General features: G+C 40.6%; 1 protein-coding gene across 1 annotated transcript; it reads left to right on the forward strand.

The window, feature by feature from the left end:
* Nucleotides 1-590: 590 nt before the first annotated feature.
* On the forward strand, nt 591-12618 carry rad23aa (RAD23 homolog A, nucleotide excision repair protein a). Its single transcript, XM_015011863.2, has 9 exons — nt 591-858; nt 2799-2960; nt 4660-4880; nt 5738-5781; nt 7234-7361; nt 7637-7724; nt 8769-8899; nt 9196-9357; nt 10064-12618. Exons 1-9 carry the CDS (start codon nt 793-795, stop codon nt 10175-10177), a joined length of 1116 nt encoding a protein of 371 aa, XP_014867349.2. The 5' UTR covers nt 591-792; the 3' UTR covers nt 10178-12618.
* The last annotated feature ends 807 nt before the right edge of the window (nt 12619-13425 follow it).

Genomic DNA, 13425 nt, shown 5'->3' on the forward strand with positions numbered 1-13425 from the left:
GGCTATTAGGAAGAAGTGGCTTCCATCTGGACAGTCACTATGCTATGATTGGAGAAAAACATTAGCATTGACTGACCTTTTGGATGTTTTTGTTTTTATGTGCACAAAGAAAGACTGAAACAGTTTTAGTGACTGTTTGGACTCCTGGTCACCTCTCTGACCAAAGACCTTCTTTAATCAGCTTCAGTGGTTCCGGTGGTTTCCAACTTCTTTCATTTCCAAATGATGGAGACCAGAGAGCTATTCAGAAGGGTTAGGGTGAATCGTTTTGGTATCCCTCCCCAGATTTATGCTTTCATACACTATGTTCTTATCAAGATACAGAAAGTTGTCTAAATTTAAATGCAATAATACATTCAAATTATATTATATATGTAAACATATTATCAACAAAAGCTTTGAAAATAACAGCCAGATAAGACAAACCACATTAAAACTTAAAATTAAAATGACATAAAGGACAATAAATACATAAATAAAGTTTTGTTCTACACGTGTTGTGTCTTCTCCAACTTTCCATATCGTTTCATTACTGTAGCGCTTCCTTCACAGTCCCGATTCGTAATCGCGTCGTTCTGCAACGAGATCTCGTGGCTACCAGCTCTGCCTCTCTCACTGCTCCACCAACTTGTCACCAAAGATGGCGATTTGCTGAGTGCTCATGGATACACACATTTGTCGGTTAGCTCCCATCTTACCCGAAACGCCAACTTTTAAAACAAACTAACTGCTTAGCGAAGCATCTTTTTCTCCATCGGAAGGAAATCTGACAGGACGTCAGCCGTCGCTACCATGCAGATCACGCTGAAAACACTGCAGCAGCAGACTATTCAGATTGAGATAGACCCCGAACAAACGGTGAGAGGCTATTTGCTAACTAGCGCAACTAACATTGCTAGCTGTATTACTTGTGTTTTAGTTTGCGGTGGACCATGCAGTTTTGAGTGGTTTGTATATTCGCGTAATTTCGGCAAAAGTGGGGCGTATTTACCGCACATTGGCAGCCCTCCTTAAATTCCGAAACAACGCGACACCTCAAAAGCATTACGGGCTAACTTTAGCAGGCTAATGTTGCTACCGTTAGCTTGACAGCATACCAACAAAGTCCCTCCGACGCAGCCATTAATAAGTTATTTGACATTTTAAGTTTGTCGCCTAGGTATGAGGTGGTTGTTGCTCATTTTGTACCACGACTTGACGTAGTTTTTTACCCTGAATACCCAATACTTACAACATGAACTAGGGGGACGCTAATGCTAATGCTTATGACTCTGCCAATTATGATTAGCTGTACAGCTAGCACAGTGGGAAGCTGGCTCAGTTTAACATGCTCTCGAATGTGGGGTGTATCTTGTGAGTCAAATGCTAAACGACCAGTCGGCTTCTTTACTGTGATATTACTGAGAGTTATTCCTGTATTCGAACTTTATAGAATGGGACGCAGAGAAATGCTAAGCTAGGACTCAAAACTAAAGTTTTTATTGGGGGGTAGGAAAAAAAGTCAGTCACTGCTAAGTCATTTCAGAAATGTAGTTGGGCTGTTTTGAATGAGGCTTTAGCTAGCTTTTCAGTTGCCCTCTTGTTTGAAGTATTTTGGCACTAAGCAGAAGCCTTGTAATCAAATGCTTTTCTACTTTTTCCACATTATAATACAGTGAGTGTAATTTTATTCAATTTTAAGGCAAATTAGGTAAATTAGTGCATAACTGTAAAGTGGGAGGAAAATTTATTGTTTTTATAGTTTTTAATTTTTTCAGATGCAAATGAGTGGAAGGTTTTTATATTTGTATTTATTCTGATACATCTATGTCAGACTTTGTGTTCAGAATAATTTATTTTAATCTCAGCATAAAACCAGCTGTTCTGTGAAGCCTTGCTAGTTTGTTGGTGAACAAACGCCATCATGCAGAACATGGAGTACATTAGCACAGATAGAGCATAAAACAATATGTTAAGCTTTGAACAACTAATAATTTGCGGTTCAATCCATCATCCAAAAATAGAAATGGTATGACACAACTGCAAATCTGCCAAACTATATCTGTAATCCTCAACTAACACACTAGTTGAGGAAGACGTTTATCCAAGAGGCTCATGGTAACTCTGGAGGAGCAGCAGAGATCCAAAGCTCAGTTTTATTGACCAGCTTACTAGTCTCTTTGGACTTCATGAAAAACATTGTGTGGCTCAAACTAACAATGCCTGGTTGGGACGGAGTGCAGAGGTAGTGCGAGCGCCACATGTTGGCTACTAGGCGTCGACTCAGCCACTTATGTCCTGGCTGAATACTGAAAAATAAATGCCACTAGAGCCACAGAAAAATATTTTTCCAAAACCTAACAACTTTACCACTTTAGTGCTAATCCTCATGAGCCTTTGTTCTGCAACTTTTAGATAAGTTACTGAATTACTTACAACTAATGTCCTAATTATTTGGCTCTTGTGTGCTGAAGCAAAGACGCATGTGATGGGGCCAGGTACATGACAGTCTGGATTTGACATGTGGGCGGAGGTTGACTTTCCAGCACGACAGCATATTTATGTTGGAACGGCCCAGTCAAAGTCCAGACCTAAATTACAATTGAGAAGGTATTGATTGAACAGGCATCTTACAAATGCGTAAAATATTTTTTTTTTCCTGCAGTATCTGTTTTCTTCTACTCACACATAACCAGAATAAAACTCCATGAAAGTGTTTGAAATGTGACAGAATGAACTGCAGGTCAGATGTTCAGAGTCAACAGAAGAGTTTGGATCTGTGTCTGCGGTCATGTGTCACGTCCGCTCTCTTCCATCAGGTGAAGGCCTTGAAGGAGAAGATTGAGGCTGAACGGGGAAAGGACAACTTCCCCGTTTCTGGACAGAAGCTGATTTATGCCGGGAAAATCTTGCAAGATGACACGCCTATTAAAGACTACAAGATCGACGAGAAGAATTTTGTTGTAGTGATGGTGTCCAAGGTGAGATTAGGGATTAATTCAAGGCTGATGGTTCATTTCATGCTTGTTACGAAAGTTAGAAATGAACATGGATTTTCTGGACTAAAAGGCTGCTTTAGCACAGTGTTCCTGTATAATCTGAGATTATGAAATATAGCTCTAATTATTCTCCGGTTTTTGATAATAATGGGTAAATCAGAAATGGCTTTTGGAAATTTTGTGGATTTTTATTTGTTTTTGTAATGCAGTAGATTTTCCACAATGAGATTTCTGTTAACATTTTTATTAATCAGATGCCAGTGCTCTTTTTTGATTCAAAATGTTGTCACCAGACAGCAGAATGGTTTCCGCCCTCCCCACAGTGCCCATGTCTCTGAATATGCTGTACCTCTCCCAGGTAGAAGTTTATGGAATATGACTGAACTCAAACATAATGACTTCCTGGTAGCTTCACGTTGATTCTTCTCAAATCCATGACAATTAATTTGTGTTTTTTCTTTCCTGCGTCTGTTTGAAACAAAACATTTGACGGTTCTGTGATCACACTCCAATACCTTCAGCGTCCACTGCTGCATCCCTCTGAGAGACTTTTTGTTTTTAACTTTTGACTTTTTAGACTCAGCTTTATCTCTATTTTTCTGGCCCATTTTGCCTAAAAAAAACCTTTCTAATAATTATACACACATTGATATATGATGTTGACCTATTTAGACCAAACCCTGCTTCATTACACAGATACATATTACCTTCTGTGCTTAAGCTGACCAATTATATTTCCTTTAATCAGTTAGTATAGGCATATACTAACTGGCTATGCAAAACAAGTTCATGACATTTTTTTGTACAAAAATAATGATAATTTAGTCTTTGTTCTGCCTGTTCTGAGCTCCTTTCAGAATGAGCTGTTTTAGGGCATCTTTTCACTTTAAATCCAAATAAGTTGCTGCTGGCCACGCCCCCCTGCCCACAGCTCAGCATTTACACTCACATGTCAAAATGGATGCAAACACATTATAAAACCGGACATCTTTGAAAAGCAGAAGCGGAACCTCCTGCACAACCAACAACGATGCAGCAATTGGTTTGTGGATGGCAAGTCAACAAAAAAACACTTGTCTTTTCCAGCAGCCATTGTACAGCAGCTTCACTTGGGTTGCTAGGTGACTCGGCAATTAGGAGGTTTTTTTAATTATTATTTTTATTTTAAATGGCTCATTTTCAGACACCATGTGGCACCAATTTGTTTCCAAAAAACAGCTTTGTTTTTAAAAGCTTGGGCTGTTTTTAGAATCAACATGTATATTAAATGGAAAGCAAAAAAAAAGAAAAAAAGGCCAAAATGTGAATTTTGCAAAATAGTTTAATAGGTCACTTTGAATCAATGACGTTTTTCCCTGTTGGACTTAGAAAATGTTGCTTAAGATGATGACATGGTTAAAACATCACCTGGTTGATAATTATGTTCACAGTATAAAGGCTGTAGAAATCTGTTTGTTTATTTAAGGAACCTAGAGGTAAAACTACAATTCAAACACCATAAAGGCAGAATCTGCAAACAAACATGGAAAATTGTGGCAAAAGTTTTGATTTTGTGCTGTAAATTCTGTAAGAATCCTGTTACCAGAACTCTGATCGTTCTCGTGAGTTAGTATGTTTTCTTTTAGTTTCAATTTAGTTTTCTAATATTTTTCTCTTTTGACTGTTTTTGAATTCATGAAAGGCTAAACCTGCAGCTCCAGCCTCACCGCCAGTCTCGGAAGCCCCCAAGCCGCCTGTGCAAGACTCTGGCTCCACCCCCGCCCCGGCTACAAACCCCACTCCGGCCCCGGCCCCCGCCCCGGCTCCGGCTCCAGCTCCGGCCCCTGCAGCTGTCCCCATTTCTTCAGAGGAGGTCAAACCGGAGCCCAACACGGCAGCCACAGAACCGCAGCAGCCAGCCAGGTACAGCTGATGTGGAGAAGAAACGGGAACCATTTCACATTTCATTTCATTATTAAAAGAACTAGTTCAATTTCCATGACGTTCTGACAACGATATTGATTCCTGCCATATTACCGTTCCACTCATGTTTGATATTAAAAGGCTGCAGGAGTTTCAGCTCAGCTGATAAATTGATCTGAAAAGTCTCTGGAACAAACTGGTTTAAATCAGTAATTTTCTGCTGAAGAAACTTTTATTTGTTCTCCATCTGTTTAAAAAAAAGGTGAACCAGTGTTGTGTATGTGAAGGTAAAGAATCTAAGAGGGAATGGATCTACAGGAACAGTTTTATTTTAAGCAAATCAAAGTTGATTTTTACCATCCACATTCAGACGGTAACTGCAGCCTGCTTTAGTTAAATGTTTTCTTTATTCTCGTTTTGTCTCTAGTCAAAAGTTGTTGTTTTTTTAAATCTGCTGAACTGAAACGGAGCTTGTAAATTTTTTTAACAAGCTTATCATCTGTGTTTTAGCCATAACTAAAAATGCCAGTTTTATGTGTTTTTTGCTCATACAAAAAAAGCATCTGTTTCTTTTTAAAACATTTGAATTTGCTGAATTATTTCAATTAAAATGTTGAATTCTCCTCTTGCTAAATTTAGTTTAATAAAGTATCAGAAGTGCTTTCAGACCTAAAATCACAGAGCACTATGCAATAAAAATCAACTTTAAGTTACACAAAGAAGAAATCAAGCATTTTAATTGCTCTTTAAAAAGAAAATCCTACTTTGTCTTGTAAGGAATGACAAAGTTAGAATCTTCTTTCTGCCATTAAGCTCAACTCTCCCTCTAAAATCTAATGGGTGTTGGTGTCTTGCAGCTCCAGTGGTGTCAGTCAGGGCCTGGATGCCTCCTCAACACTCGGTAGGTACCTCACCGCTTAACGCCACGCTGCGTACAGTAGCCGCTGCCGCTCATTCAGTCCAACAGCTTTCTGACCTTGTTATTGAAGGTATTGTCGCGCTGCTGCGTTTTTCTTTCCACATTGTCGGCCAGCAGCTGCTGCTGCTGTCAGTCGGGGGACTTTACAGGCTGCGCTGCGTTGCATGCCGCTTCTATGTTTAGAGGCTGACAACAGTGAGTCCTTCCTTGTTGTGGCGTCACAGAGAGTAATGAGGGGGATTCCTGTTTCATCCTCAGACCGAGAGGGGAAGCAGGTCCGTCACGCTGCCGGCCCACATTAATGCTGGGGACGACTTAACATGGAGTTTTCTGTTATGTTTTAGAAGTGGTGTTCTCATAGATTGACTGATATAAACCTTAAATATGTAAAGTGAATAAAATTCTTCTTTGCATTGCATATTTTTTTGTATAACAGTTTATTTAAAGCCCGGGTAAACAGTTGTTCTCCAAGAATCTTTGCTGTGAATGCAGCTTCTAAGTGCAACATTTGTAGCTTCAGATTGACATCACACCTGATTGTGTTGCTGCTTTTGCTTTTGTGTTGCAAAAGCAGCACAAAAGCAGCACTTTTCAAACAGGAGTCTCGAAAAGTGCTGAGATAGACCTTTAGAAAACATCTATTTGCTGTAGAACTGAGTAAAAATCAAAGCATCTGACTTTCCGTTTCTGCCTGATTAGAAACAACTTCTGCCAACAACAGATCTGTAGTTTGTTAAAAAAAAAAAATCAAACGTCAAAAGTATTCCTGTATTCATTTCTCAGAAAAGCTTTTGGTTTAATTTGGTTATGTCATTGTTGAGCATTTCAGTCCTTAGCTAACTTGGAGTTAAAATGTTGTCAGTTTCCAGTTCTTAAATATGTTATCCTTTTATCTGCAGCTGTGATTTCTTGCTAAGTATTAATTGTGTGATGAAACAAACCTCTTTGTGTCAGTAGGCAACTTTTCATCAGAGCTGACAGAAGTCACATTCGGGGCACCACAGGGGTCCACCTTGGGCCCCTTCGATTTGATATCTATTCTCTCCATTTAGCTCAAATTATAACAAGCAATATTAGTTACCATAGCTACGCCGATGATACACAGCTCTATATTGGTGTCATCAGGTGTCTCTATGCTCATTCAAATGTTGAATAGATGAACAAATCATCCATTTCATATCTAGAAATATGAAATCAATAATTTCCACTTGTGAATTTTTTTAAATCAAAGAAAACAAAAACAAAAAAAAGCATTAAACTTTGACTGAAATCTAAGACGTAAAAAGCAAAGCTTAGTTGGAGTTCATATAATTTTAAGGCGGTTTTATTTCTAATATCAGTCAACAGTTCATTTTTGAAAGTATTTCAACAGTTTTTGCTGACGCATGCCTGCCGCTGTGGTTGATGCCAGTAAAACAGCCGTTGTGTCTGCAGTGACTGGAGCCGAGTACGAGGCCATGCTGACAGAGATCATGTCTATGGGCTACGAGAGGGAGCGAGTGGTCGCTGCACTACGGGCCAGCTTCAACAACCCTCACAGAGCGGTGGAGTACCTCCTCACTGTACGCCTCACACACACACACACACACACACACACACACACACACACAGATACATACTGAACTACTCTTACCATTTTAGGAAGAACTCCAGATTGGTCAGAATGTGAGTTTTTTTTTCCTGACCGTGTTAGCAGTTCAGAGGTCAGAATCGATCTGGACTGTGGATTCTGACCTCTTTGTTCTAATTTAACGTCGGGTGTTTGAGTGTTTCCAACCAGAATCCAGGAAGTGTGCAGCTGTGTGTGTGTGATAGATGTGCATTGTTTGGTTCCCAGGGTATCCCCAGCAGCCCGGTTCAGGAGAGCAACCCACCGGCCCAGGCCCCCACATCTGGCCCCACGGAGCCTCCGTCTCTAGCAGAAGGTACGATGCAGCTTTGTCTTTAGACTGAGAAACAAAACTCATTTCTGTTGGTTTATCTGTATGGTGGGTTTAAAAAAAACATATTTCTGCTTGAAATGTGAGAGCCAGCCTTTAGGTGTGAGGTTATAATGCTCAGTGCTCTGGTTGGTTTTCCAGGAAACCCTTAGGAAGCCCATCAGTTTGCTTTAACAGATGGATGATGCTGCTGTGGATCTATAATACAGGAAGAACCAAATGGTTCTGATGAGGAAAGCTTTGGGTTTATAGGAAACGCTGTTAGAAAACGTGTGTTTCTGTTCATGTCCTGATGTTTTTAAATCCTGTAAATTTCAACACACTAATAATAATTTTGACTTTGTTGGGTCTAGAAGAGACAGTTTATCCTCTAGTTAAGCATACCGATTGATCAGAATAATGCATTTTATTTGTATAATGCTTTTCTAAACAGACAATTTAGAGAAATCAAGTAACTCCAAACCATAAAAAGGAGAACATGTAAATATTAAAAAAATCTGAAATAAAAAATAGAAATAATAACAAAAGTGATGCAGTACGACAGTGAACCATATAAAGTCTTGGACTCTGCTTGTGCTTGTGCTGCTCCATTTGCTGATTTGAAGTCAGAACTCGGATCTGGGAATGACATTAAAAATAAATTGGCAACGTTCCAACTCCATGGAGATTTCTGACTTGTTTTGCCCAGTGGCCATGGCAACAACTGTTAACAAGATACATTTCTTTATTTTAAACTCTGTAGCAAAGCTAAATTAGGTGTGTGGCCTTGTATTTGTTACATTTTAAGGACTAGAAGAGTTCAGTCTATTTTCACTACTGATACAGATATTGCAGCTGTGAGTGTTGACCAATACTATACAGAAAAATGTTGTTGTTTTTTCAAAGAATGTTGGCATGGCAACCCTGGCAGTGTGTGATCTACTTGTCCTTGTTGTCCAGGGCTGTTGGATCGTTCATATTTTCCTGTTTTGACGTTTCTCAGCGGTTGCTTGGTTGTGTTGTGTGTGTGTGTTGTGTGTGGCCCAGCAGGTGAGAACCCACTAGCATTCCTGAGAACCCAGCCGCAGTTCCTGCACATGAGGCAGGCCATCCAGCAGAACCCGGCTCTGCTCCCAGCACTCCTGCAGCAACTGGGCCGAGAGAACCCACAACTTCTACAGGTAACCCCCTCATGCTGGGGTCTAAAGGACATACACACAGCAGTGTGTTTTATTGTGTGTGAAGTGGAAGGAAAATGATGCATCCTGTTTTGTATTGATACCCTAAAATAAAATCAGTCTAAATATCTCCTAAAGCCAAAAAAACAAATTAACTTACATTTGTCAAAGTTTGCTTGATGTGCCTTTTCTTTTTGGCAACATTTTAGAATTTCAAAATCCACATAGTAATCGAGTAGAACGACTAACAAAAGGACTCAGATGAAATTGGAAGTAACTCCGCCTCTTTCTGTCGGCAGCAAATCAGCCAACATCAGGAGCTGTTCATCCAGATGCTGAACGAGCCGGTGGGAGAAGGAGGCGACGCCCCGGAGGTCGGCGAGATGGGGGCGGCGGGTGAAGAGGGCGCGCCCGTCAACTACATCCAGGTCACACCACAGGAGAAGGAAGCCATCGAAAGGGTGAGTCTGATGGGGAAACCAGGAACGCACCGACTGCAGGCCACTGGCCGAGCACTACGTCACAAATGTTTCTGGATGATAAATTGTGCCAGAAGTTATTGCGATAAGCGATAATATTGTTGTTGTGAAACCATTTTAAAGTGACCTATTGGAGACTAAGAACACATTCTCAAACATCAATGAACTTTAAATTCTGGTGAACATTTTGTACTGGAACTGGAAACATTTTAAATATCTGAAATAAACAAAACAACAGAAACAACAAATGAAATGAATTATGAAGTTCAAATTGTCCTCCAAAATAAAGTGCTATTTGAGGCCAAAGCACCAGACTAAAGACTTTCGTTATGTAGATTTTAGTCGAAAGTGAGAAAAGAGAAAAACAATAAATCATCTATACCATTAATTGATTTATTTCTTATTGCAACAGGCCTACCAATAACCAGTCTTTAAAAAAGCCTCACCATCAATTCCACTTTTGGCTAATACCAATTTTTTTTCTTTCTTTTTTTCCTGTCTGAGAAGTCAGTCGGTAACAGACCTTTACAGAGGTGGATAAAATCTGCTTCACACGCAAACTTGTGTCGACCAATTTTCCAAAATGAAGGAAATCGGCAGATTCCTTGTTAAAAACACCAAATCCCATATTGCACTGCTGCTTCCTGGTGCTAACCCCGCCTCCCCCTCTGTCTCCTCTCCACTCCAGTTAAAAGCTCTGGGTTTCCCCGAGGCTCTGGTCATCCAGGCCTACTTCGCCTGCGAGAAGAACGAGAACCTGGCAGCCAACTTTCTCCTCAACCAGGGACTGGAAGACGACTGAACGGGAGCAGAGCTCTGCCCCCTCCCACCCCCCAACACCACCACCACCACCACCCCCCTCCTGCCCCACCCATCCCACCGCTCCCCCCTTCCTCAGCTCAACATAAAGACTGCACCCCCTGATCTTACTGTACAACCTCAGCTTAAGCAGACAGGAGGGGGAGGGGGGGCTGGTTGGTGGGTGGATGGTTAAGTGCAGGAAAGTCAGATTATGGGAGTAGTGGGGGGGAGGGGGGAGAAAAGTGTGGAAGAATGATGAAATCCACGTGAATTCCAATGGAATGAGTGGGGTCAGCTTAGGGGAGATCTGTAATTTGATTTTAGGTGCGCTTTGTGAACATTAGGGGGGGGGAGGGGGGCAGAGGTGGTGGGGTGTGTGTGTGTGTGTGGGTTTGCGTGCTCATGTCTGCGTGTGTGAGTACGTGTCTGTGTCTGTGTATGCCTGTGCAAGATGGATGCGACACAGTTAGGCTGAAGAAGAAAAAAACCCAACAACGTAATCAATCTGGCATCCTCTAAGGTCGTTAATGCTGTAGCGCGGTCAGTCGGTCGGTCGGTCGGTTGGACGGACGTGCTGCGACCACATCATCAGCGTGTGTAAAAAAAAAACAAAAAAAAAAAAAAACAACAAAAAACAAACTGCTTTGTGTGTACCTCTGTAAGCCTCACGTCCGACAATGAAATTAGAAGAAGTGACGGACTGGACTGTGCTGCCCTTTTATTTTTTTATTTTTAATTTTTAACATTTTTTTTTCTACATCTCTCTGTCTCAACATGTTTCTGGGGTCATGAAGTCAAAATAGGAACAAAACCATCACAGAACAGGATCTTTAATAATCAGTTGAACTCCTGAGCGTCTGAGCGGGATGTGAAGACGAGTCTGACTCTTCATCACATCTAAATCTCTGCTTTCTGTTCCTGGTTCCTTATGACACTACTTATTAAATACTGACTGCACACGCTACTCTCCTCCGACAGCTGTGGTTTCATTCTGAGCACAACATTATGATCAAACATTATTAATGACGGCAACTTGATCCAAAAACGGACATTTGATCAGAAACGGAACAACCTGCGTGTCTCAGCTGGGCCTGGGCCGACGTGGAGCAAAACTCCATGGATCATCAAGAACACCGTTATAGAAACGGCTTGTGATTTAAAAAAAAAAAAAGATTAGTCAAATCTAACTTATTGCAATTGTTTAATGAAAATTCACTCATTGTATTCAGATCTTATTGGGAGTACACCCATCAGGATGTGCTCCAGGATATTTGAATGCATCAGCAAATGAAAGAATTGCAAAATTTAAATATTCATATTCATGCCTCTAATGTTGACCTAACTGTTAGTTTTATATCTTAAGAACTTGCTGCTTGTTTCTAGATTGCATTTAATCAGCGGTGTAGAAAACTGGCAGGTTTCATTGACCTGCCGATCAAAGGAAAACCGTCACCTCAGATCTTTTTATTCAGGATTTAGCGACAAACATGCTAAGATTAGCTGGATAATTAGGCTGTCTCTGGTTAATTAGCCTTCATTCAGCTGATTTTACTCTGCAACTATTGTTAGTAATACAAAAAGCTTTACCTGAACAGGAGTGATGGATGACCCTTTGATTCCAGGCCATGTCCATGTTTTCATCCAGGCATTTCTTCAGCTACCTTACTAGCATTTTGTAGTAAGCTTTAAATTATAGAACAGCAAAATGAACCTTTTTGTTGTTTTTTCAGCCTCGATTCTAACAACCTGTGCCCAGTTTGACCACATGAAGTGTTCCCTGAGAGAACCGTTAACCAGTGTAGGACGATCCTGCTCTAAACTTCCTCCTTCAGTATCTAGACTCTCTGACAGCTCCAGGCTTTGGACTGAGGGTATTGTGTAACCCTCAGTTTCAGCCGTACTCTTTAAATTCTATGGTTTTTATTTTTGACCCGGATCACTGAAAGAACTGGTTGTCGCTTTTAAAGTGGGATAAGTGCAGGAACGCTCTCTGTCGTACCATCATGAAGGTTTGGAGAACCTTTAGGTTCTGTTCTTCCACTGAGCGATAAGGACTGTCTGTAAGAAACGTTTTATAGTTTTACTTTTATTTTTGAAGACTTTCTCACCAATGGGATTTCCAATCAAGATCCGATCCCAACCCGACCATCAGTGAGCGATTTGGGACTTTGAACCCTCTTTTTTTTTTTTTTTTTTCAGAACATGAAATATTCACGCTAATTGTAGATATCTAAGCATGAAGGACAAGGCCCTGGTTTATTTTATGGGGTTAATGAATAGATGCTGTTACCGGTAACACAAGTGCATTCTCTGTGTGTGTGTGCGTGCGTGCGTGCGTGTGCGCATGTGTGTGAAGGCAGCCTTGTTGTTGTCCTACAGCATCAACATGATCTTAGACTATGCTGTGCTACATTAAATATCAGCAGTCTTTCAGCTCCCTGACTCTGTGCCTTCACATCATTGTCATCCGCGTCTCACTGATTAAACAGATGCAGCTCAATTAGGATTTCATCCAGCTTGGGTTTACTTCACTAATTCAGTTGTGAAAGGAAAACTATTTAAATTTGCAGCACAATAAAAATATTTTAATTGCATACATTCTGATGATTGTTTCACAACTCAGAACCCAAAATTCAAACACTGGAAATTAGAATTAATAAAACCTTCAAAGGTTTTGACTCCAGAAGGTGCACTGTGTAGGTTTGACACAGACCTTTTCATTTAGTACAGCAAGACTTTTTACAGATAAATATCTTCTGTAGCTTTGGAATAATTGGAACCACAAACAGCGACCTACTTTTACCCGAACTGAAATCTTTCAGGCCAGATAAGGAAATTATCCACCACAAGAAGTTAAAAATCTCTAACACCTTTACATATGTATCTACAACAATGTAAAAGATTACTTTGTTTTTGAGCAGATCAAATAAAAAAGGCACATGAAGTTTTTAAAATACTTTGTTCTGGTCCAAACTGATTTCATCTCAATGATTTTGGTCCTCAAGGCAAACAGAACAGCACTGGTGTGAACACTCTGGGATCCTTTTGGGTGGATTGCTGCATCAGTGCGGTGTGACGTGGACGTGATACGATGGTGGTTATGAAGGCATTTCTAAGGTTTTGGGATGCTATCAAACCAAGGTGAGAGCCATCATCTCTATCTGGAGGAAGGATGCAGCCCTGGTGAACATTCCCATGAAGACGGGGATCCGATGTTATTCCAAGAGTGCATCGACCCTCCAACCAGGA

The sequence above is a fragment of the Poecilia mexicana genome, unplaced genomic scaffold (assembly GCF_051168715.1).
Source record: "Poecilia mexicana isolate PSO_F unplaced genomic scaffold, ASM5116871v1 scaffold_8, whole genome shotgun sequence".
Classification (NCBI taxonomy): domain Eukaryota; kingdom Metazoa; phylum Chordata; class Actinopteri; order Cyprinodontiformes; family Poeciliidae; genus Poecilia; species Poecilia mexicana.